The sequence below is a fragment of the Lonchura striata genome, chromosome 5 (genome assembly GCF_050655825.1).
Source record: "Lonchura striata isolate lonStrDom1 chromosome 5, ASM5065582v1, whole genome shotgun sequence".
In the NCBI taxonomy this organism is placed as follows: domain Eukaryota; kingdom Metazoa; phylum Chordata; class Aves; order Passeriformes; family Estrildidae; genus Lonchura; species Lonchura striata.
In genome coordinates, this window is record NC_140707.1 from 53,520,417 (window position 1) to 53,547,725 (window position 27,309).

Here is a 27,309-nt window from a genome sequence, read left to right on the forward strand (position 1 = left end):
TTTGAAGTAAGATGAAAAATCATAAAGAAAATTCATTTCTTAACTAATTCAATTTGCATTTTTCTAAGTGATGATGTCAAGTTTCCAGTTGTTCCAAGTTCTTATGCTTAAGCAGCCCTAGGTTTTGCTCTAGAGGGGTGCCCACAGCACAGTGATGCTGTAATGTCTTCTTACTTGTAAGTACATTACATTATTTATAAATGCTAATAAAAATAGTCTTAAGAAATTATGAAAAAGTGTACATAGAAGGATAAAGACAGGCACCAGCAAGACAGCACAAGAGTTAATTGTTTTGACAATAAAGTCTACATTCAGGACAAATCTGTTTTATTCAGATGTGGTATCAGCCCTACTGCATACCATGTTGACACTAGAGTATTGTCCATCAGACTTGTGAAGCCCTGGAATATAAATTCCCAACAACAATAGAAAGCCTCTAAGACATACGGTTTCTGGGAAACCATCCAGGTTAAAACCTCAGAGTAATGAAATGTCCAAAGAGAAAGGCAAGACTCAACTCACATGGCTAATGCAAAGCATGTGTAACTCTGGGGATTTTTATACTCAAAATTTCAGGAAAATACAGTGGCCGTAAAAACGGTTTCTGAGGATTATTCTTTAGATAACAACTAGCAGTGACTGCCTGGACCAACCATAATAATATAGACTGCAAACCACATCTACTGAATGTTTCCTCAAATAAAAGTACATTGCCTCAATATTTTAAAATATGTTTAAAATATGTAATGGAAAAGCTGTTATAATAGCAGAAATTATACCAGAAAAAAAAAGATGCCATGTTGATGTTAATTACTTTCCTTTTAACTGCTTGCTGCATTGGCAAATTTTTAGTAAATATATATATATATGGAAACAGATTGTTGTTCCCTTATTTATTTTTCCATACTATTTATCCTTCTTCCGTCAACCAATTTTACACTTAAATCCTGATCTCCCTCACAGATAAGTTATCAAATGAGTCTGCTCTCCTTCCAGGTGCTCTCTAATGTCATAGGAGACCCACACTGGGAAGGAAGCTTCTAGTACTAGTTATTGAATATACAGTCTGTAAGACTTCATAAGTTGAAGAGAGATGGAATGGGGAAATATAAATCACAAAGGCTTGCAAACTTCTCCAAAAGGTAAATGAAAGAAAAAAAATCCATACTTCTTTTTTTGAAGAAGGAGACAATTAATCACAGAAAATAGATGATGACATGTATAGGATGATTTATTAAAAGCTACAGTAGGTTTGTGAGCAAAGATGTCAAATTATACTTCACTGTCAAAGTCTCAAATGATAATTAATTAATATCATTACTGAAATTAAAAGTTCACTATATTTTTGTGACTATCATGACTGAAGTAGCTGACTTTTCATTTGCCACTCACTGAAAAATCTCCCTAATGCTATTACCATAGCAGAATTTTCACTGTCCTCAAGAACTACACCAACATCTTCAAAATACACATTTGACTGGTAGAAATCAGATTCAGCATAAAGTGACAATCAGTCAAAAACCAAAGTCTGTGGACTAATCTACATATTTAAGTGCCATAAGCACTAAGTGGTGAATTGAATCACCACTATCTCATCAGATTGGTATTCGGATCACATAGATCCTATTTCTCTTAAAACTGCCTAAAATTTATTTTAAAATTTTAAAGCAACAAAGTCCTAGCTTGTTTAATTCAGTTTAAGCAGTACAAAGATAGTAATATTTTAGGAACATTTATGCTGCATTTTTAAATATCAGTACATTTTTGCAGTGACCACTTTTGGAATTCTTGAGACTGGAAGAGACTGCCAGAGGCCATTTATCTGAACATTCTGTGAGGCATCAGTTACTTCTTATCTATACCCAAACCAGGTTTAGCTGTACTTTGATTTGCATGACTTTGACAGGGATGAGGTTTGGGAAAACAGAAAAATCAACTCTGAGTCAAGGTAAAGTCTTCCTGAAGTACAGGTGATACAAAGGTATTTGTGTCTATGCTTTTATTCCCACTATTGTTATTCAGTGTGCTCTGCAAAAACATACTAACACCAACCCATAGATTCTGAAAGGAAAAGAAACCAATTACCTTTAACATCATCAGATCAGCTCAAGACTTAGTGGTGAGCAGTAATGTACCACAGCACTCATTCTAAGATGCAATGCTTTCAAAGTGCAATGAAGCCTGAAATAGGACTTACCACAACATAGAATGCAAGTTTCTAAATAGGTTCCCAGTACACAAACTGGATATATTGAAAGTAAATGGAAGATGATACCCTTCTGAAGAGAAGTCTTTTGATATCTAGGTACTGATATGCTCAAAAACCCCTTAGAAACCTGGTCTTTAAGTTAATTTTGACATTCATGCAAAGATGTGGCTACGTACCCAATCAAGACCTAATATGCTCTATGTTTTATTGAGCACTTCCCAGCTGTATCAGAGTTCCCATGACTTCACATGAACACAAGTTGAACATGTACAAGGAGGTAGAGAAAAAACAGTTAAAAACACTATTGAAGTAGAATTACTGAATTCAACTTTCACTGAGAAAATGCTACACAAGCATGGTACACATGACTGGTACATATGAAAGATCTTGGAAAGAATCCATGTTTGAGGACATCTCTCTGGTCCCTTGAGGGTCTACACAGCTTACACAGGTATGACTCATTAAGCAGAGATTCAGAATTCAAGGGCAGCCATTTTCTTTGGCCTAGATAAACAAAATATATTGTATGTTCCAGTAAAAAATCCCAAGCAACTGTCAGTGGGGTGTAATGAAGTACTTCCTAGGCAAAGACTTCTATCCAGCATCTGAAACTAAAACACAGAAGGATATTTAAGATGGTTCCAGTACTTATTTTCTGAAAAGTAGAGTCTCACTCTTTCAAGAAAAAAAAAATTAGAGGAAAAAAATATGTTACCTGGAGATTTTTTAATGTGATATAATACTTACAACCTGAACTTGAAAGCAGTGAGCTGCACAAAAAGCTGTTTTGAGTTCGCCAACTAGAAGAGTGAGCAGACACTTCTGCATCAGAAATTTCAGAACCCATTTGCACATCCTATGGGAACCAAATAAAAATAATTTTATCTGTTACTATCAAGCAGCTGTAAACTTTAACAAAAAGTAGTAGCACACATACAGACATATGCCGTGATTTCAGAAACACTGGAAAAGAATGATTTGAATTCTCTGAATTCTCAGTATTGCACTTAGATTTGAATTAACTTGCTTATGAGTTTTATCCCCACTTCATCACATAAAATGTCTGCAAAAAACTGCTTCACCTTGAGAAAAGCACTGGCAGTATTGCAAGTCTTTGCCACTGCAGCATGTTGTAAAAATGCTCCTTCCTGTTCACATCACATCCACAGTTCAGGACATACCATATGACAGACATCAGTGAATGATGACTTCCTCACCAATGAATGGTTCATATTAATTCACTGAAATTCCACAAGTAGTAATAAATATAAATATATTTTATCTGCCACTGAGGAAATGGAAAGTTCATTGATTTCTCATATTGAAATACCTAAAGGTGCTTTTGAATTTTTTTGTTAAACCATTAAATTAAATCTTAAGTACAATGTTACTATGTAAGCCCATACAGCATATCTTCTTGGTGAGGAAAGTCATTTGGTTTATAAGCTAAAAAGAGAAGATAAATTTTAAAAGGTCATTTAAACAAAAATCCCTTAAAAATCTATTTTAGATCTACAGCAAGTAGTCCCCAGTTACAATACCATCCAAAATAAGATTAAAAGCTTGGCTTGGTATCCAAATTACTCAGTTTCTTGAAATGAGAAGACATAGTAATGAATAAATGCATCAGTTCATAAAACACACAATTTTACTACTGAATTCTTATCATTAACAGCCTCAGGGAATTTTGTTAAAACATCTTGCAATTTATCATTCATGTTGATACTTAATTTTATGTTGATAACTAAGGTTTGAAGAAAATAAACAGAAAAAAAAAAATCTGCATTAATTTAGAGACACAGTAAACTTTTGTTCCATCACTGAAGGATTTACTCCTGTTAAGACTAATGGGAATTATACATATTAATCCCCTTTTGTGCTGATGAGAGACTTAATACCTAAAGTGTTCCTAGCACAATAACAATTTTTAAAGAGTAAAAAAAGTTTAAGTTTTTATCTTTCCATTCTGCTTCCAGAAATGCTTTAAAAGAAGAGCTTTTAAACAAGAAAGGTGTTTCTAACACTATCTGCACTACAAAATGGCTTTCTCTTTACAGAAATATTAAGGTATAGAATGTGACTTTTGTCATGTGCTTCATTGACAATTACATCTGTTATACTGTGTTTGAGTAGATGGTCAATAGTCTGTGGCAAGGAAACTCTCCTAAAATATTTGTATTTCTACATCAAAATATTTATCTGTAGTTTTCCTCTGGATTTCTGCTTTGATTTTGCTTCTGTTGCTATTTTCTTTTAACATGTTATATTTATGGGATTTTCCACCAATTTAATCTTTATCTACTATTATTTTGCCCTTTCTTAGTTGAAAAATCAAGACTGTTGTACCTGATGGTCTTCTGCAAGACTACAGCCTACTTTTTTTACTGGAAATCTTTCATTTTAAAACATACAAATAGAAATTATAATTTTCCTGGGCTTCTAAGCAACAGGTATTTTTAAAGCCATCTGATAAGACTACAGAAGAGTAGGAAGATTGAGTGGGAACAAAAGAAATCAAAAGAAAGAAAGAAAAGTCCTGTTTTAAGAGGAACATTCAACTTTGGTTTAATTTTTCCTCCTTAAAATGAAAAAAGACTGGGACACAAGATTATATAATGCCTGTCTGAGATCAACGTTGGCAAGCAAGCTGAAACAAGTGTATTATAAGTATTATAAGAAAGACTAGAAATAAAAGCATAACAGAGAAAAAAGATTAATTTCAGAAGTAATTTCATCTAAAATGATCAATATAAAAATTTTATAAAAACATGGATTTTCTCATCACCTGTTAAATATCTGTCTAGGGGCACTATGTACACAGCATTAACCAAAAATATCAGAAAGAATCAGCTTTGGTCCTCAAACCTACACTCTTCCAGCAATCAATTTTTGAGACTGCCAACTGACAAACAGTAACATAAATAAATAAATAAATAAATAAATAAATGGCATTTGAGTTTGTTTCAAAGAAGGGTAAGAAAGGCAAGCATTAAAAAGGTTTTTTTTTAGTCTAAGCTAGCCTGATCGCTGAAATCAGATTAGCACCCGTCTGTTACTTGGTTTTGAACATTCTGTTCTATTTGCAACAGCCGTGACAGCAAAGAGTACTGTATGTCATGCAAAAACCCAATTATGCCTGACTAAATGGTAATCATTAAATGCTCCCAGTTGTCTAAAAAAAGAGAATTGTTTTGGAAACAGCTTTGTACTGGATTCTGATTATTGAGTTCAAATCACACAAGCTCAGTAAGTTCAGTCAGCTTAGTGCAATCTTATGTTCTACCATCAGCTGATTGCATTCCAGTTAGCTTTTCAATGTTTTCCAGATTTCAGTAGCTACTGACTTAGTAATGCTAGTGTGGAGGGAAGAGAAATTCAAGATACTGAAGATTATCCCCAGCAGCAAAGTGACTGTGCCTGTTTCCTCCTTTCAATTCTTTCTTACAGAAGAGCAAGACAGCTTTTCCAAGTAACTAAATATCATCTTACAACAGCAATTTACTAGGATAAAATATTCTGTATTTATTTTACCTTTTCCACTTTTTAAAACACATACTTTAATTATGTCCTCATCTTACAGAAGGAAGATGGTTACATATAAGTTGGGGAACACAAACATCTTTTCAATAGAGTGTGTGACCCTTGATTTAAACTCAATTGCTTAGAGATACAGGTATGATGCATTGCCAAAGAAACTGATTTGATTGAGACATGTAGCAGAAATACTACTATGATTCTTCAGATCTGATCAGTTTTTTCAATCACTTCCATAAGAAATCATAGTTCTGCTGAAGTAAGATGCTATTACAATGACAGTGACATGACAATGAACAAGCTAGTAAGGGAAAGAAAGCATGTTAATAATTGGAAAGTTGAACTCATTACAGGAAAGCTGGTAAAGAAGAGCACTGGAGGGAGTTAGTTATTCATGCTTAGCACTGCTATAAGTCCAGTGAGTGACCTTCAGCAAATCACTTCCCTTCTGTTTGCCTGGATTTTATTTATGTATGAAAGAGACATCATACAGAATTGTTTGCAAAGAATGGAAATATCAACTACTGAAGAATTACTACATGTAATTTATAAATTAGTCAACCTTTTTATAGGGGAAATGGGTTTCTTTATATTTTACTTGAAGGGACAAGAGAAAATTGAAAAATTAAAAAATTGCTGTAGACAGCAATTTGACAAAGCAGGTAAACACTTCAGAGTAGTAAGACACTGTGAAAGCTGAAAGATTTTTTGGAAAGTATCCATGGCACTTACAATGAAGGCAACCTTTAATTCAGCAAATTTCATGCCATGCCAATATACTTGCCATGCCATCAGCCATGGCAGCTGTATGAAATAGAAACATTAATGTGTGATTTTAGTCTGTGTTTGTACTAGGAGTTAATAAGGCAAGGTTGTATTGCTGATTGAAAGTAAGTGGGGCACAGAAGTGGAGTACACACACATACCTTGACCTGCCTGACTCTTTGCTTTGAATCTTCCAGCTGCTGCTGCAAAGAAGTCACTATGTCTTTATACCTCATATACCTCTCCTCAATCATCTCCCTTCGGCAATGGGACTCCTAGAAATGCATTTAAAGATTTAGATGATTTCATAATGTGAAAAGTAGCTAGAAATTCTGACTATTGTAAACACAGCTATCATCAGAGATTTTCACCACAGCAAAAACAAATTAAGTAGTAATTTTCAGAGGCTGAACTACAGGCACCATACAAAAGCATAATGTTCTATACAGAAAAATGTTAAAATACATGTAGATCAAAAGGAAAATGGCCTTAAACTTAACTAGTGAATGATTTCCAAACTTCAGCAATATCATACCTTCTAAGAAAAATTTTGTAATGGTGGAAAATTAATTTCAACTCTACAGAAACAAGCTCTTGGAGAAAAAAAGGTTCTAAGGATATGGACAAAACAATATTTTCAACAAGAAAAAATTATGCTTTTCACTGAACTAGCCAATGATTCACTTGAATTGACAAACCTCCTAGACAACCTGTGAGGTTTATCAAAGCTTACATCCTCTTCCTTCTCCCTTCCTATGAAAACACTGAAGGAAGAACTTGCTAGCTATTGTAAAAAAAATCCAATATGTTATTTGCAAATAGAAACAGTAAAGAAGCTCCAAACTTCTGACATCCTTCTCAAAGGATGACATCCTTCTCAAAGCTAAGGCAAAGGATAGCTCTCTTGAATAATAAATTATTTCTTAAACAAAACACTGTGTTGATAGGGGCTCATCTTCAGAAAATCATCTTCAAAAATTAAGCATGATGGAGAAGGACAAAGCCTGACTGAACCAAACATTTTGCCTTCCAATCTCACAAATATTGTCTAAGTTATAACTAGAGCAAACCAGAAAATTACAATGTAATTTCATAGCAGTGTTAATTGAGAGAGGGCAAGTGTGAAGGAGATTGCAGATGCCTACTGAGAACAAAATTTTTCCTTTAGTGGAAACAGAAGGTAAACATAGACCTCTGTCAGAGCAAAGTAAGCTCTTCTGGGGATACCTGGAATGTGAAATTAAAACTATACATCTCAACAATATTGTTCATAAAAAAACGAAACATTTTAACCAGTATATGCATTACCAAATCTTTCAATGATGACAGCAATAAAATGGTGTAGAATTATTAACTGATGACCTCATGCAGGAACACAAAATAAACAATGCTCCAAACAAGTATGTTTTGAAATATTTATGACAACCACAGATTAAGAAATTTTACATATCAAATAAAATGCAAATCATTATGTATTTGTTGATCTGTGGTTTAATACTGATTTAAAATTTATATTGTGCAAGGAAGTTACAAATTCTTTTTGATTTCCATTTCATAAATGGAAAGTAACTATGGTACAGGGGTTTAGCCACTTAGCCACTGAAAATCTAAAGCCTTTTCACTCTTGACAGTATGTCACCCCTGCTGTCAATATGTCCTACTGTGTCCAAACACATCTTGATTGGAAAGTGGTGCTGTGAAAATAAGTAACAAGTATTGTCATTATGTCAAAACAAAACAAAAAGTTGTAAAGATCATCTGTCTTCACTCATTAAGGTAAATATTGAAACAAACAAAAAACCAACCAAACAAGAAAACCGCACCAAAACAAAAAGCTGTAAAGATAATCTACCTTCACTCACTAAATATTGAAACAACTGGCATAATTCAATTCATTATAAAATTTTCATTTTTTAATATGTAATATCAGAATTTACCACTCCATAAAAATATTCTGAAACAGCAATTAACACATGACCTGTTATGCTCAGTTATCAATGTTTGTCCACATTATGGAGCAGTGTTAATAATTAGAACTAAATTTATAATTTCAAAAAGATCCAAATAAAAATGAAAATAAATTCAGTATTTCTGTCTATTTAATACATACATATGCAACTGTAAATATCTTATTAAACAATTTATCTGTACATTCATAGAGATTATTAAGTAACCAAAATATTTTAGAAGTACTGAGAGAGTCAAATGAAATCTTTCTCACTCCAGTATCTCTGCAGTCTTCTAACAGGCTCAGTTTCTCAGGCACAGACTCCAGGTGGTTTAAGGCTACTCGGGTACTCTAAAGAACAGAACACAAGTTGAAACAATAAAAATAAAACCACTCTTTCAGCCATCTCACATATTAAAAACCCCAGTCTTATCAGCATACTAGTTCAAGCTTCCTCAGTTAGGGCGCTGACTTGCCCTAAAGCTCCATCACAACCAGCTGTGGGACTCACTGAAGCAGCCATGCCAGAGACTCCAGACAGCCACACCTGCTGATGGGAGATGGAGCCCTCCACGCCAGAGGCTGCCACGAGTGCCTGGTGCCTCTTGGTGAGGCTGGGGCTGACTGTCCTTTCACAGAAGGTGAGTTGTGCTTGAGGAGCTGTACCAGGTGAAGCAGTACAGGAGGAGTGAACAGGCTACATAGTGTTTGAGCGAACAAGCAAGAGACACTGATTATTTTCAGACTCACAGCCTCAAGACTCTCAGGAGTCATGAACCTCCATTATAGTGGAGAAGCAGATGAACTCAGAATCCTGCAGGTTAGTCAAAGGACTATTAGCTAAGGGTCTGTTAAAAAAGAAGACTGGAAGCAGATCACAGCATGAATTAGGAGCAAGGTTCCTCCACCTTCTCAGAATTTGACAGGTAGGACTGGCACCTCTACATTACACATGAGGCTCTGGAACCAGAAGGCCAGACTACCAATGAGGTGGGTGAAGGTCTTTCTGGGATAGCGCGGCCTCCTAAAACAACACCACATGTACTCTGCACCAAGACCTCTGTTAACAGGAAAATGAAGGGTAGCTGTAATAGGAAACACCCTTCTAAGCAAATGGAGGGCCTCCTTATGCAGATGGGACCCAGCTAACAGGGAAGTCTGCTGTCTCCAGGGACAAGAATAAGAGACATTACTGATATGGGAAGAATGCAGTCTCTGCACAGCTTGTCACTGTAGGGAGAAGATTCATGAAGCCAAAGTTCTATTGGAGTTGAAGTTGGCCAGATATGTGGAGGACAATAAAAAGAGTTTTTTAAAATATATTCATGGCAATAAGCAGTGTAAAAAAACCCTCACCCCTTTACAAGATGAGGTTGGTCACTTCACAATCAGGGACAGCGACAAGGCAATGTCATTTAATGCATTCTTTGCCTCTGTCTTCAGCATGGATGACTGACCAAGTCAATCACTTAGATCACAGTGCACTAAGCAGGACCATGACTGTGAGAATGATCAACTCCCAGTCAACCCTGAACTTATGTAAGATTTGCTGCTTCAGTTGGATCCCTACAAATCTACAGGGCGTGAAGGGACTCATTCAAGACTTCTCAAAAAGCCAGCTTGTGTCATCACAAAACCTCTCAATATTTTTTGAGTGGTCCTGGGAATCCTGAGTGGTTCCAGTTTACTGGAAGCTGGCAAACCTTGTCACAATTTTAAAGAAAGGCAAGAAAAAAGGACCCTGGAACTACAGGACTGTCAGTTTTACTTTAGTGTCTGGTAAAGCTATGGAAAAGATTATGCTAGGAGGTATTGAAAATCACCTGAAAGACAACATCTTCATTGTAACAGCCGTCTTGATTTTGTAACAGAAGAGTCCTCTTATTATCAAAACTGATTTCCTTTTATGACCCCCTTGAGTCCTGCGTGCAGTTTTGGTCACTACACTATAAGAAATGTATTAAAACTGTTAGAGAGCATCCTGAGGAGGGCAATGAAGATGGTGAAAGACCTTGAGGGGAAGCCATGTGAGGAGTAACTTCCTCATAAGAGGAAGAGTAGGGGCAGGCGCTGATATTTTCTCTCTGATGAAGACAGTAACAGGGCCCGAGGAAATGGCCTAAAGTTGTGTCAGGGAAGGTTTAAGTTGGATATTAGAAGAAGCGTCTTCACCCAGAGGGTGGTTAGGCACTGGAACAGGCTCCTCAGGGAAAGTGGTCACAGCACCAAGCCAGAATTCAAGAAGAGTTTGGACAATGCTCTTGGGCACATGGGGTGACTCTTGGGGATGGTGCTGTGCAGGGACAGGAGAGGAGTAAGACTCAATGATCCTTAAAGGTCCCTTCCAAATCAGTATAATTCTGTGAGTCAATGATTATTTTTTTTAATAAAAGTATATGTACTTAGCTAAATATAGAACAATCAAATCTCCTATTTTCAGATTTGGCATATGGTATGTACGACTGAAAAATTAATAACCACTCTAGGAAGAGTTAGGGTTGGACTCAACAATAAGATTTCACATTCACACCCATCACACAAAAAATGTAGTCTATTGCAAACTGGAAAGAACTGAAGAAAATAAATATCATGGTTTTGGTTTTGTGTGCAGATGAAGTTGGTTGATCATGCACAAAGAACAGTCATGTCCCACAGGTCAGATGCCTCTGCAGCCTCTCAAAGGCTGCCCTTCTATTATTGCCAAAGAGCAAGTAAAACCAGAATTGTTTGTACTTTCTGAACAACAGTTAGTATTTCCTCCACAATTCTCAAAATCACACTTCTTTGGATAAGGTTCTGATAGTCTGGTATTCAATCTACCAGTAATGGGCTTCATTAACCATATTACTACCTTGGTACTTTAAAGCAAAATCTTAAAATAAATAAAATCCATCAATCCTGAAATCAAATATTATGTTGTAAAGATGGTGCAAACCAAGATAATGTGCTCTTACTACAAAAGCTCTGTTACTAGTTCTGGAAAATCTCAATCTGACTACCAAGAAAAACATTCCATTTAGATCCCAGACTTAAGACCTGAAAAGACTAAAAGTTTCAGTCACAACAAGAGAAGAAAAATCAATGGGAGCTTCTCTGCAAAGTGGCATCAACTTCAAAAAGATAAGAGACTAGGAGTGAGGAGTGGAGAATCAGAAACTAACAAGGTAACCTAAATGAAGACATACCATCTGTTTAAAAGCAGTGATGTCTGCCTTATTGTTACTTTCAAACATTTTGTTTTTAAGGTTTTAAGAAATATTCATAACAAACAAAGGTCAAATTTCATAAACAATGGAATTCATTTGCAGCTAATTTGGACTGAACTTGTAGTCAATATTCAGTACCAATAAACTAAATTAGATAGAGAATATGATACTCATTCTTGTTGCTGCAATTATATGCATGCAAAGATATTATGTATATAGATATATTTCTCTATCTATTTACTCACCCTGTTTTAATACAGATGACCTGTGATCTGTTCTCATAAAACTGAACTCAGACCCTAGGTGTAAGTCTATGCCTTAAGCCATTCATTTTTCAGTTCCTTCTCTAATTTCAATGCCCAAGACTTCATGTCAACACTGTAAATGGATTTAAGGAGGATGTTAATCATCTGTTCTTCCAAAGTGTCTCCTAAATATATCCCCTCTATTTCATGCACTTTTTGTAGTGATAAAAAAAATTACCTGTTTCTCTGCTAGTCCTTATTAGTTACATTATTAAATACAATCCTGAAAGCAGAAGACCAGCCTTTGGGTTAGATGCATATTCAGTCCTTGGTTTTTTTTTGGTATTGTTGAGAATCATGTGTATAGAGAATGGTACAGGCTACTTGGATTTCTGAAAGGTGATTTAGACTCCTAAAGTTTAAACCTAACTTCACATCCAAAATGATGGGCTCTAAGGTAATTCTGTTGCTGCTCAGGAAGCAGATCATGCATATTATCAGGAATCTGCTAATACACTGCTCAGTATCAATCAGAAAAGTAAAATGAACACTCAATATAAACAGGAAAGGATAAAAGAGCCAGAGAATATAACTGTCCCAAATCATTAATCCAATTGCATCTTGACTGCTGAGTGCAGATGTGGATTTTATTTCAAAAGGGAAATAGGGAAAGGTCAGAGAAATTAAGCAAGAATTTTCAGAGCCATGGAGTGCTGTTTCCAAACACAATACTCTAAAGAACAGGACTCTTCAGCCAGGAAGAAAGATGCCTGAGAGGATTAATTACCAATTGGTATAAAATCAGAAGTCACATAAAGATAGAAAATTTTACATTATTTTAAGCAGAAAACTGGGCAAGTTCATGAATGAGAAAGACTATAGAATGGTTCCAAATTCACAGCAACTACATCTACATCTGGCAGCCTTTGAGCTTTGAATGGCTGGAATCAGAAGAATGAATGGGAAAGAAAATACATGTCAGTCCTGTTCATACAGTCTTCCCTAAGCATTTTACTTTGGCCATTGTTGCGATGTCAATAGCTGGGCTAGGGTGACCTTTGGTCTTGACCAGAATGGTTCTTTTTATATTGTAAAATTCTCACAGTCTTCTGAGCAGTCTGAGGGACTTGAATAGGTTAATTCACACACTAACATTTTCAGGGACACAGAAATGTATGTCTTTTCCATAAAATAAATGAAAAGAATGGTAGTAATGTGCAAATAAAAACAGAAAAAAAGTAATGTTTATTGTTAGGGGAGGTTCAATAAAGAAGGTGGCAATGAAGAACTACATTGAAGAATGTGCGGGAAACATGATGAAAGAGCTTTTAACTGGCCCATAGAACTGGTCTAGTAATTAATGAAAATTACAGCACCCTCCTCAAGATGGTTCAAATGCCATACTTGTATCATTCATGACTACACTCTATTCTATTAAAAAGATAGATTTAGCCACATAGATAAAATGTGGAAAAGGATGTTAGAAGCACCTGATACAGAGGCCAATTAAATACTGTAAAGTTTTTTCCCAGAAATCAGAAAGCCATATGCCATAATGCATAAAAATAATCCTAAAGACAGCAATCACATCTGTCTGCAACAGCAGGTACTGACTCAGTGCACTGATGGTACTGATAAGAGGAAAAAACACTCATTGTACTGTCTGAGGCAGTATTAATGGCATTTTACTTAACAGCAGTGCTCTTTGACACACTGAGTGCTACTAATCTTTCTGGTTTTAAAATAAAGATTATTTACTTTAAAACGGGGCGTTCTATGTTTTCACAGAGAATGACAAAACAAATTACTTATTTTCCATGACTTCATACAAACACTTTGATGTTTAAACTGCATGTGAACAGTTAATCCTCCTATACTGATGTGTTCTTGGTAATAGACGGTTTCACACTGTCTCAAGGGAGAGATCTAAATCAAAATCAGACACATTTTATTTTAGTCTCAAAGCTGCAATGCTAAATGCAAATAAATCAAAGCAGGTTTGTATATAGTACTCCTGAGGTTTGCCTTTATAGTCAATATATTGAAAACACATAAACATAAACCAGAAACCAAACTTCATTGACTTTCAAGTACAGTCTCCTTTCTTTTCTGAGGTAGGTAAAAACAAATGGCTATCTGTATTGCACAGATTTTTTTTTTTTTGGAAATTAGAGTTGATTTAAGTATCAGTTAGCTACTCCCCAAAGAATAACCATAAAAAGATTAAATGCAATGTCATTTTAACTGACTTCAATGCATGCCAGCAGGCAGTTACAATTCAAATAAAAATACAGTGTTAGAGGTGACCTACAATGCCTTAGGTTTTAAATGACCTTAGTATTTAGGTATTGAATACCTAAATAGCAAGAATAGGATGCACCCAGCATGTTTAAAAGTATTCTTTGCTTTTCCCGTTAAGATCTGTAAAACTATGCATTATCAGCTTTAATCTCCAGCTCTCCACTGATAAATCATACTTTTCTTTTAAGGAGGTGGTTCTGCTTGAGAGGCCTGAGGTGCTCTGCTGCCTTTTATAAGCCAGGGAAACTCCACGATAGCTGGGACATTCTGTGAATAGTACATCAGATGCAGAGAGGGAACTTTCAGAGAAAACAAAAAAATGTATTTTCTATCTTTATATTCCACGTATATCATTATTCCAATTATACCACTGTTTTGATGATTTCAGCACATTAAGAAGTCAAATTACCTATACAAAGGTAGGCAACACATATAACTTTATCAAATTAAAACTTCAATGTTCCATTGGCTTTTTTATCTGTATTACATTGTTTCATGAGAGTTTTAACAAGTAAGATTTTTTTAAGCAAAAACTACACTAATGAAAAACAAATGACCTTTGCTAACAAAGCATTGCCAATGTCAAACAACTTGAACATTTAATTTAGATTCCAGATGTTTTTGCATGGGGTGGACCACATTTTAATTAAATGAACTTCATGGATGCTTCTTTTCCTGTTTGCAATGACATAGACTGTCTTTTCTCTCATTCAGGAGCACATGACTTCTCTGTGCTAACTAGGGGAATGTTTACATGGGAAAATATTAGGAAAGTATTTTATGAATTTGCAGTTGTTTGATGCATACTAGCAGCTGGAAACATGGAGAAAAGTCTTGTCTTTTGGCAAAGTAGCTTTCTGTGAATCATCAGTCACGGCTCCAAGTACTCTGGGGGTCCATAGGAGTAGTTTTTGAGAATATATTCTTTATTGTTTACTAAGATTTTGATCAGAGACATCCAGATATAATTCCCAAAAACTAAAAGAAATATAACACAAGAAGTTGAGTGTGTGAAGTAATGCAGTGTTAGTGGGAACACATTCCCAAAAGGTGTAACGACTTCCTTGATGCTCATCTTTAACATTATGAAGCACTGCAAGCTAAAAATCTTTACATGTAATTTATGTTAAAATTTTGTATGCTAACAGTATTTCATCAAGCCTTCCAGAAAGCATTGTAAGAATTCAATTAACAACTTTCTTCTTCATGGGAAAGAAGAAAGTTTTTCAGGTGAGAAAAAATAAAATACAAAGAGAAGTGATTTAAACAAGGATTCACAGCAAATCAGTGTCAGAGTAGGAAAAGAATTAAGAGTTTTCCTTATGGATTTCCCTGTTTTAATAAAAAGCCTCACAATAATGAAAGAAAAAAAAACCTGTGGTGGATCAACAGGTGTAACTGATGCCTGTGCTCCTACGGCTATAACTAAATCAAATATAAAGCATTTAAATCTAAAATGAAGGACCTAGCAGCACATCAGAAATATCTAGTCAGTAGTCTGCTGTCAAACAAAATTTAACTCATTTTGTGATATACAAACCAAACCAAGAAAAATAAAGCACAAATCTATGTCTTATCAAGTTACATTTTGTGGAAGAACTCAGATACATATTCCACAGATGAAAGGCCAACATAATTCATATAAGAAGCAGCTGAGGAGTTTGGGTTGTTTATCATGGAGAAAAGGAGACTCAGGGGGGACCTCATCACTCTACAACTGACTGAAAGGAGCCAGGTGGGGGCTGGTCTCTTTCACCAGGCAAGTGACAGGACAAGAAGAAATGGTGTCAAGTTGCGCTTCAAGTTGGACATTAGGAAAAATTTCTTCACTGAAAGGATATTAGAACGGGCTGCCCAGAGAGGAGGTGGAGCCACCATCCCTGGAAGTGTTCAAGAAATGACTGGGCGTGGCACTTGGTGGTATAGTTTAGTTGACAAAGTGGTGTTCAGTCAAAGGCTGGACATGATAGTTTTGGAGGTCTTTTCTGACCTCAGTGATTCTATGATTCTCTGATTTCTCATGAGCATCCTGTGGAGGGAACTCATAAGGACCTCTTTTTATAATTACATTTACATACAAATACCTACTACATTAAAAAAAGTGAGAACACTGTATACTACTAGTCTTAGTTCAACTGAAATAAATAACTTCAGATAACTTAAGTCCTTTGCAATAAGGATTTTTCCTCAGATTTTTACTTTCTCTAATTGAAAACTGAAGGATTTTGGTTTACTAAATTTTGGCAAAAATGTTCAATATTTGTAACATGTGGAACATATTTTCATAATTTTGAAAGGAGCTTAGATAGAGCATGTAGGGGTTCCACTAGGAGCATTGCCAGCAAGTCAAGTGAGGTGATCACTCTCCTCTAGTCAGCCCACATTTGGAGTGGGTCCAGTTCAGGTTTCTCCTGTACAAAAGAGACATACAAAAGCCAGTCCAGCAAAGGACAACAAATTTTTAAGGGACTGGATCATCTCTCCTGTGAGAAAAAGCAGAGGAAGCTGGGGTTGTTTAGTGTGGAGAAGAAAAGGCTCTGGGAAGTCTCATCAATGTGCACAAGGATCTGAAGGAAAGGTGCAAAGAAGAGGGAGCCAGGCTCTTTTCAGTGCTGCCCAGTGACAAGCAGTGGGCAAAATCTGAAACACAGGAGGTTCCATCTGAACACAGGAAATGCTTTTCACTCTGAGGGCTAGAAAACTAGAGGTGATTGCATTAGGAAAAAACCTGAAAGAACAAGTGAAACACCAAATAGTAGGGGGCAGAGAATGGACAAGTAGCTGGGTATTAAACAAGAGCAATAAATACATAGGAGGAGAAGATAACATCAAGGAAGAAGGGAAGAGGAAGCTGAGCATTAGGAGAAAAGAAACAGCAGGCTGCCAGCAGCCTCAGGAGGCAGAAGTTACTCGGTGGTAATGAGCAGAGGAAAGGTTCTGGGAAGTCCAGCAAAGGGAAGTGACACACTGGCTTGCCGATGAAAGGAAAGGAAAGGGTGAGGCAGGCAGGACAGAGGATCTCAAACTGCTCCTGGTCATTTTTATAAGATCAAAGAATGGCTGTGTTATGGGATGACCAGAAAGCCTTTGATGCAATGGTAGTTTTGGCAAGACACTACAGAATCAAAGCAAGAGGAAAGTATTAACCCTTTGATTCAGTATTTCCTCAACAGCCATACTAGCAAAGTATGAAAATCATGAAATAATCTCAAGAGCTAACAGCAAGACTTACTTATTGATGGAAGGCACACTGAGAGAGAGACAGAGAGGGAGAACAAGCACGTAAGAATGGATGGTGTCAGGCAGTCACATAATCTCTCTACAAAATGCATTTGGTATTATTATCCTTCCAATTCTTCTTTTAAATTTGATGATAAACCATAAAACTGAAGCAAATTTGAGCCTGTTGCTACAGGAGAATAATCTAATAGTTTTTACATTGCTGAGTGGATGCAGACAGAAATTTGTTTTACTGGTATTCAAAACCTTACTTTCTTAAACATAAAAATGCATTACAACAAAATTCATAAATGTTCATACTGAACCAAAAATTCATATTAAATATCAATTTTGCTGAATACTTACAGCATTACTGGCATTAACCTAAATTTACAGACATTGTAACAAAAAGCTGAATTGTGTCCAGAAAAGTCTGACCCAAATATTCTAAGAAAATGGTAACCTCATTCTGGGTTCTCTACAACATACACCTTTCTCTATAAATAATAGAGAGACAAATCTTGTATGTAACAACTAAAGTATACTCAAGAATAAAATAACCCATTTAATTGAAAGATGAATCGTATTCATTCTCTCAAAATGTCAGATTAAATAATTGATTACTAAAATTAATTACTAAAGAAATTAAGGTATTTATTTGTTAATAGCTATAAAATAATTAAATTCATTTTAATTAACAGCATTAAACCAAATAAAAAAATAAAAAAGCCAAAAAAACACAATCTCTAGATACTCAAAACCTCAGCTTTGCCTATACTTGTTACTCCTCTGGCACTTCCCAAGAGTTGAAGGATTATTCCAGAAAACATCTAGGTTTTTCAGCTCCTTTTAAATTCACTAGTGAGTCTGTCTAACAAACCTTGCTCTTCCTTACCTTCCAGCTTCTGCTCCTGACCTGCACAACTTGCTGGAGCAAGAAGTGGTGTACCTATCTATTGAATCATACAGCAGAATTGATCTGATTGAAAAAGAAGAACCAAAATATCCAAGAGCTTCTTCTAAATGGGTACTATTTGTTGTCAGGCTCCTTAAGGGAGTGATTAGATCATGTGTAATATCTTGAAGGAGGTTCATAATAACAGCACTTTCCTCTGGAAACAGGAGCTGGCTAAGGAAATAGAAGACCCAAGAAACTGCCTGCTACCTCGACAGGAGATGGAGCTTCCAGAAGGAGCTGACAGGGCTCAGAGATAGACCAGGGACCTCCTGGTTTGCAGCAACTCACAAAATCGCTGCATTAGATTAAGCAACACCTGGAAGTTAATTCACCCAGAACTCTGAATGGAATCTGAAAGGTTCATGTTACATTTTTTTCCCAACTTTTTTTTTATTATCTAAGTTGGCAAGTTCATCTCATGGCCACTACAACAATTTTATGGCAAGTTCAGAGTTTGAAATGGGGGGATTGTTGAGAAAGGGAGAACAGTGGAATAGTATGATAAATAGGTCATCTTTTTCTTCTGTATGAACAATAACCTACAAATATTCCTTTTTAAAGTCAGAGACATTGGAAGTACAAAAAGGAGAAAAGCTCCAGAAAAAATAGAAAGAAAATCTGTCACATAGTACAGACTGAATTTGCATGACATTGGGGTATTTGCAAGCAACTGTCCTCTGCCTGTGTCAAAATAGCTCTGGAAGCAGAAAGGACAAGGAATTTGCAGGCAGTTTAATGCATGGTTTGTGAGAAATGGATGTCAATTGATACATGCCTGATTGGCTGTCATGTAAGAAAACCATGAATAAGAGGTCCTGAACAGAATTAATGTCCTGTCAACACCTGACACAGCACCATGAAGAATGTGAAGTGCCAGGACACTGAATGTCAGCATCAGCTTCCTGCTTCCACAAGGCAGGTGTTGCAACACAGTAAAGGGCCTTTCATGACTGAATGAAAGATATTTTTTTTAATAGATTGAATACATTTAAAATATATTTTTGAAATCAGAAACTGTTTTCAGAGATGCAGAGACTATCAGAAAGAATAAAGTAATAATTTGCACAAATAAATTTTAGAAGTTTATACTTGCAGCATTGATATTGTCTCAGTAGTGGTTTCTTTAGATGAAATTTTCTGGATTTCTCATGAAAAAGAACTGTGGGTCTAATACATACAATTTGTGATATCCCTACATGAAGGGAAAGAAGAATGGTTCCAAATTCATAGGGCAAGCTGAAGCTCATTCCAGCTATTCCACCTGACAGACTTACTACCTTGGGATATCAGGAAAATGCATTCACAGCATGTACAGGCATGAAGTTTTGTTCTTCCAACTTAATGTCATATTAAATAATATTAATTAGTAGTTAAAATTATATTCCTTTACTCTTTTAGTTGCTGTGTGGATATGGGCAGATGAACAGATTCTGTCCCTGACCAAACAAGTAAGCACACAGAGCAGTCACTGAAATAATCAGATCACATGGACCTCAACCATTAGAAGTGTTAGAAAAATAACATCTTTTTTATGGATAAAATCTACAACATTTCTCTTCCCAGGGATGGGATGAGGACTGAACTGTATAGAAAAATGACTACACTGAAATACACTTTATTTCATATCATGAGTACACAAGTACTGTAGTAAAAATCTACACGGAGAGCTGCAGTGCAAAATTATCACATCTTCTCTTCAAAGTAAAATGACAGTTAAAAGCCCAGAACTGCAACCTTTTATGTAATTGGGATTGGTTTGGAAATTAATTTAAGAAACTTACCATTTCTAAGGCCATAATACGTTCCTAAAAGCAAAATACAAGATGCCATTAGAAAGTGAAGAATATAAACACAGTGTAAGTCAAAGAATTATGGTTAGGATTATTTTGGGGTTTTGGTGGTCTCATACATACAGTTTTCTGTAAAAAACTCATTGAGTAGGAACTTTTGTACTTCACTGGATTTTTATCATACTATCCCACTTAGAATCTAGCCCCAAAAATAAGAAACCATCCAGAAATAAGGTGAGAAAGGATTTGACAAAAAATACTCAGCAATATATTTTTTCAATTAGTGAATTAGGTTTTCAATATTGCTGATTTTACTCTTACATATCCCAAAGAATGATTTCTTTTTTTGATCATCTTTGATTGTAAATCTAGCATGATCTGGAATTCATTGTCATCAGGATCTTTTACGCATTTCCTTAGAAAACTAAAAAGTAAATTCTATATCATTACTCTTTCATCCAGAAATAGCTCTGAATAATGTTTTATTAATAACAGGATGACATTAGTCAAACAAATAAAACAAACTTGTGTCAGTTTTAATCCAGCACAAAACACAGAGAACCCAGAATTAGTTAATTTACTGTATATATTTCAATGTTCTTTTCCCTTTGTGAAGTATTCTTAAGAAAAATATGAAGTTAGTAAAATCAAGATAGTGTACTCTGGTACTATATCCTGACTAGGTATGATATTTTAAGTAATTTGACAAAACATATATTTAAGTGATTAGGTGAATCTAGATTTAGAATACATGACCATTAAGACATTATAGGAAATTTTACTTTATTCAAATTTACTCCATTTTTTCTCAGGCAAGGTAGTGTATCACCTGCTAAAGTCTTTATTCTTCCTTAAAAGCAGACCTGAGATACAGATTATTTCCATACATCAGAACAATTATACTGAAAACTCAGAAACTTTTATTCTGAGATGTTTGTTCTTCCACAAAATTGCAGTGGCAAATACTGATATTTATTTAAAGATTCTGCAACAAAGCACATACCCATTACCATTAAAAAGATGGTATTTACAGAGCTCATAAATTTCTGGTGATAATGAAGAGCAATTCAAATACTTTTTTTTTATTTAAAGAGGACTACTTTGCAAAAAAGGTCTTAGAGTGAGTGAGGATGGTTCCAATGATAGAATAAAGAGTGTTCAAAATGACTCATGCAGTAAATAAAGTGCATGATACAGTTGCCAAATTCTAAAAATATAATAAACCCTTACAATCTCAGCAGATAATTTTCTGGACTAGCATCTAATGTATTCGGAAATTTACCATGGATAATTTATACACTACTTGACTATCTATCTGAAGGGAGAAAAAACTGCTATCAATCATTTGAATATGAAAGAACAGCAGTCAGAGCACTACAATTCACACACTTAACCAGAAGTGCCAGCTAGAGAAAGGAATACTGCAATTTAATGGGGAACATGACAGTCAGGCAGGCACATACAGCCATGCAAGACACTACTATGATGCAACTTCCTGCAGTCTAAAATTACTCCTCATTCAATCAGAAGTAATATCATTAGAACAATTTGTCAACCATGAAGCTTCACATGAAAGCAGATGCAGAATTGCTTCACATGAAAGGAGATCTTTTTACATTGATGTAACTAGATATGCACCTGTGTAAACTGCTTACGCAGACAAGCTCTCAGCCCTGTTGAACTTGAGCTGCCAGAAAGCCAGGCCAAGATTTTTGTTTGAGCAGGAAACAGCTGGATTGGTGTGTTGTGCAACTTCTGGGTCTTGCAACTTGTCTCCTATTACTGGATCAAACTATTTGTACACTAACTTCTTTGATACCTCTAGCCTTCAAAATGCCTTCTATTTATTATATGAGAAGATTTATCTTCAAAATCCTGAGTCAAAACTCAGGTCAATACAAAATGTCATTTTCCTTATGAGCTTTATCTTCATCAATTCCCTCACAAATGCCCTGCTTTCAGTACACTTACAGAATGCTGACTCATTGATACTCTTCATATTGCATGTAAACTTTTTTTATATTCATATATTCATCATTTGTAGCAATTTGTTGTTAAAAATTTCTTTTTCTCTTTCTGTATTCTGAAGAATACGCACATTAGCCTCCCTCTTAGCCTCCCAATTCAGACATTCCAGCCTGTTTTTGCTTTCTTAGCCATTTCAAATTGAAAGGAATATGTTTTCTTTGACTGCAATGCCTAAATACTATTCCAAAGCTTAGGGTAAATCTGACATTTAAGTACTAATTTAAAGTGCTTAGCACAAACAACTTTACTGCTAGATGATATATGATAATGATTTATAATATCGTATCAGGTCCTAGGAAATTCTGACCGATCCATTCTTCCTCAGAAAGATGACTATGAACATTTAGTGCTTCAGAGGATTTAAATACTTACTTGGAATACTTTACTTTCAGTTTTATTCAGTTTTACAAAAGAAAGTAACACAGTTCGGAGAACCTAACCCAACCAGTGAAAAAACCCAGCAGTGAGTATTACTAGCACTTGGGTCTGCATTTGTCTGCATATATTTCTAAATCTGAATTTAAGCTATAAGGCAGTTCAGAAAATCATAATGCTTTAATACAGTATGGTAGTTTTAAGAAATTTAACAAAATATGTAGCTAGTTAATTGAGCAGAAAATATACCTGGAGAGCTCCCATTTCTTCCTCTCTTCTGTGTGTCTTCTCTAATAGCTCTGCAAAATGAAAAATGGAACTTGTAAATTCAACTTCCTGTCTCATGGCCTGATGGAAAAAGTACTGTATAAAACAGTCATCAGGTTTTTTATTTTACAGATTTCACTACACCTCTTTTTAGCTGATTAAATAATAGATGAAATGTGTCAGTGATATGATTGTTTCCAAGCATGGGCTGTTGAGGTGACTAAAGAACAGCCTCAAGAACACAGAATGACAGTTTGACTTGGGGGAAAAGAGCTTTAAGATTCACAGATAAACTTTTCTATACTGAAATAAATCTTCTGGTGTATTTTTAGAATTGAATGAAAAATACCAAAGAGACTGTCTAAAAATTAAGTAAAACTGACTGTCAAAGCAATGCAATTATACATGAAAAGCTACTGTAGAATAGTGCAGACTATTTTGACTGACAATAATTACCTCCTCTCACTAAAATGGAACAATTTTGCTACAGAAAATAATTCACTGTGACAAAATATTAGAAACGTTCCTTACAGTCTTCACATGATAAAATCCTAGTATCTTGTATTGTCATGTGTGACAATTATAGACATTGGCACACATATGCACATACATAACATTTCACATTAGAAATTAATTTTGTTGGAATTCTGTGGCTTATGTCATAAGTTGCTTTTCCCTTTCACTTAATTTACATAGTTTTATGATTAAAATCATGTTTTTGATAAATTGTAACATATTTAGAATTCTGGGACCTTAAAGTTATAACCTCATAAAGAGCAGGAAAAACAAAAAAACATGCTGCAGGCTTATGGCTATTTCAACTATCAAAAGTTCACTCATGAGTTTTGCATAAGAAGAGCATTGTTTTGTCTAAGCCAGAGACTGACTTTGAATTCAAATATGCTCCAGTGTGCTAGCAATTAGGAGGGTTATGAGATTATGAAACTGCCTTGACAACATCAGAGGAGTAAATTCTGACTGTCAATTCCCTCAGCATCCTAGTACAGAACAGGTAACTGAAAGTACCTGTGTTTGCTTCCTTAAGAAATAAACTTTACTGATACGTACACAGTCAAAAAGAAAAGCTTCAATGATTTAAAATATTAACTACAGAAAATATTATATTGACATTAATCTCTCATCTCTCCTTTGTGTCTCTGATCTTTTCTCCTTCTCCTGTTAAGAAATCTTCCTGTGAGCACCCCAACCCTCTTTTTTCATAGCTTATTATTAATTTCTGATTGCATGTAGACTGAGACTTATTTCCAAGCACCAGTCCTTTATGAGATGTAGACACTAGGTAAAAAATCTTAGTTAATTCTTTCACAAGCTGAGAGGTTGACTTGTTATTCTTTCTCCTTAGCTTCTATGCCACTTTTTCCAAATCCTTTCTTAAAATTAGTAAAATCACTGTTTCTTCACTTTGTTTTGATGCATCTATGTTTTTCTGAATTATTGTGTGGTATGCTTTTTCAGTCCAGTGATCCAACAGCCACATAAACTACTGTAGCCAAATGCACTGCCATCAATATTAGTACAAGAATTTTGGGTTGAAAAGTAGCTACCCTGTAAGTTTTCTTTGGGCATATTCCAGTATTATATGTAAGTTGATAAAAATTCGTATTGTAATAAAAGCTTTAAAAAAATTTAGGAGCAAGGAATAAGTCTTATGATAAAATGGTGGGAAATGAAAAATTCATCCCCATGTCCCATCTGACCAAAACCCCTCACTTATTATACTTTACTTTGCTCTATTTTCATTCTAATGTAGTAATTAAGATTCTACTGTACAGACACAAATGTTCTAAGTGAAAAGGTTGCTATTACAAGGTTCCTTTCAAACATCTTCTACAAATGCAAAACAAGTTGAACTGATTTCTGCTAACAGTCTCTAGATTTGAAAGCTCTGCATCTCAAATTAAGGTTATCTAGAATCCATTTACTTTATTCTATCCCAGCCTAAATCAGATGTCCCACAGGACGCTTCCCACAAAACTCTGTTCCTGGAAGGGTATGCAGGTGTTCAAGTCGTGTTAACTGACAAAATATACACCTGTACAGAGCCATCCTTTATTAACATATATTCAAAAATCAACTTCTGTATTTCAACTGATGATTCCATTTAGTATTCCATGTAAAATAATGGCACATTTTCTCCAAAGCTGAAGTAAAAAAAAAATAAATAAAATTAAAGCAATATATTAAACAGCTATAAAAAAAGTCATATATATATTATATCATTCCTCTGGCACTTCATTTTCCCTGACAGAATAACTTTGCTTACTTGATCTGAAAAGCTCTGTTGATTTATTTTATCATATGTACAATACTTCCCATATTTAAGTTCTTGTGCAAACTTAAATATATGTTTTATGCTTTATGTCATGTGCCAGAAAATAAAGTTGCAATAAAGTTAAGACAGAATGCATTGTGTCTGTAACAGAGTAAAGATGGTCACTGGTCCTAGTGGAAGCTCCTTTCATCCATCCTATGAACAGCCTCTGAGTTTTTCCAATTAAAATTGTTCATAAAAGAAGACGCATGGTGGCATGGGTTGCTACAACAATCCTGCTACCATCTTTTTCAAGGCCTAATGTAACCACAGGGTACTTGGGGATTTTTCAAAGCCATACATCACTATTCTCATGGGGCACAGAAAACATCAATTTATAAATTTACTAGAAGAAATAGCATTATTGAAAAAGGCACCTTTAGGCATTGATGGCTCTTCTCAAAAGATGAATAATACATGGAAAAAAACAACAAGAGAAATGAGATGCAGAAAAAAAGATATTCATCAACATACTCCCTTTTTATTTCTAGCTAAATATGAACCTTGCAATCCAATAAGGAACTATAAGCTAAAGTTATTAAAAGATCAGATATATTTCAGATGTTTAAAACTGCTCAAAATCAACAACAAGCTCAGGATATTGTCTGCAAAATAAGGGATATTACTTTTGTGTAGCCATGATAAAACAATTTATTTACAGTGTCCAAATTCCAAATCATGTAAAGATTATATCTCACAGGGGTAAGCACCAACTGAGTATCCTTGAAGTGACACTACAGTGACTTATATGTGACTAATCAAACTTAAAGGAAAATTATAGGTTATGATTTAAAACATTCTGTCAGAATCCTTATCTCTTGCAGTTTTCCTGACACTGGACCACCACAGTATATTTCAAAATACTGAAGATGAAGATTATATATTCCATCATACCACATACACAAGTGAGGAAAAAAAGGTTATTTGAAAAGATTAAAAGATTTTTCACATGCAAAAGCCCCAGTTGTAATTTTTTACTGCTGGTGAGAGGTATCAGAAAATAGATTTAGGAGCAGATATTTATTGATTAAAATGAGTAAAATGCAACAGTACTATCTTATTTATCCTAGCTGATCCATTAATATGCCAATAACTAATTAGAATGTTAAAACTCCCTTATGAACTAAGATGCTCAACTCTTTGTACTGGGTGTAACAAAGGTGAGAAACAAGACATTGACTTTATATTAACTAGAGCATCAATTTCTTGATTTCAAACACTGCATGACATCCCATTTTAGAAACTGAATATAATGACAGACAACATTCCTCTTCACATTCTCAGAGAAGACTGACATGCCAGAGAAAAATCTACAAATTGGACCAATACCACATTTTTATGTTTATCTTTCTCTAGCCAAGGAAAATGCACAAATACAGAAGTGCACACAGAATCAATTCTTATAGCCATAGATATCTACTCATACAGTGAAAAATCCAAAAATGTGATTCAGAGTACTCTGAAGTTGACATTCACACAATAATTCAGTTTTGCATTCAAAGGTAATATGATGTAAACTATCCTAAATATTTTCAGGCTAATGGTAGATCTGACTGAATATTCTCACTGCTTCCTAGCAGTTGCAGATCACCTAGGAAAATAAACAACTCACATAGTACGAAAAATACAGTTACTGTATGGCATTAAAGCAAGAAATCCAGGTTACTACCAGAAAAGAATGGCAGTTTGGAAAACATTGCCAGCATAATTTTTGCATCATCAAGCTAAGAAAGGCTCTTCTCCAAAACACAAATCAGGGCTTTCAGTTATATATTAGTAAAACTATTATAGATTTCCCAAAGTTTGTAACCCTAAACATTAAGGTTTTAAGTTATATAAGTGGATACCAAACTCTTGAGAAATCACTTAATTAGACACCCTGGTCATATTACCTTTAAAGTTGCTTTGATCAAAAATGGTAAAGCTTTTTTATGTCAAGTATTTCCCATCATTCTCACTTCAAATGTGCATCCTACAGTTTTCAGTCATCATTTGGAGACGCTTCCCACAAAACTGCTGAACACATACTGTAGCATTCCTGTGGATGCATAAGGCAGCCAAGCAGGTTTCCATCAAGTATGAAGGAATTTTCAGGCAGCTGAATAAAGCAGTTTCTCTCAGTTAGAAATTAC

General features: G+C 35.1%; 1 protein-coding gene across 32 annotated transcripts in view; it reads right to left on the bottom strand.

The window, feature by feature from the left end:
- CEP128 (centrosomal protein 128) overlaps positions 1-27,309 on the bottom strand; it is a 175,805-nt gene that overhangs the window by 86,965 nt on the left and 61,531 nt on the right. For 29 of the 32 annotated variants that reach the window (XR_014956074.1, XR_014956072.1, XM_085582238.1 and 26 more), the window contains 5 exons: positions 22,828-22,877; positions 20,167-20,190; positions 8,730-8,807; positions 6,670-6,783; positions 2,957-3,065 (listed from right to left, as the gene is read on the bottom strand). Coding sequence is in view for 30 of the 32 variants with exons in the window: in XM_085582238.1 (XP_085438364.1) it covers positions 2,957-3,065; positions 6,670-6,783; positions 8,730-8,807; positions 20,167-20,190; positions 22,828-22,877 (375 nt within the window). In the remaining 2 variants the exon portion in view is untranslated. Of the gene's footprint in view, positions 1-2,398; positions 2,821-2,956; positions 3,066-6,669; positions 6,784-8,729; positions 8,808-20,166; positions 20,191-22,827; positions 22,878-27,309 lie in introns of those variants that run through there. The other 3 variants (XM_085582264.1, XM_085582242.1, XM_085582252.1) reach the window with 2 other exon arrangements.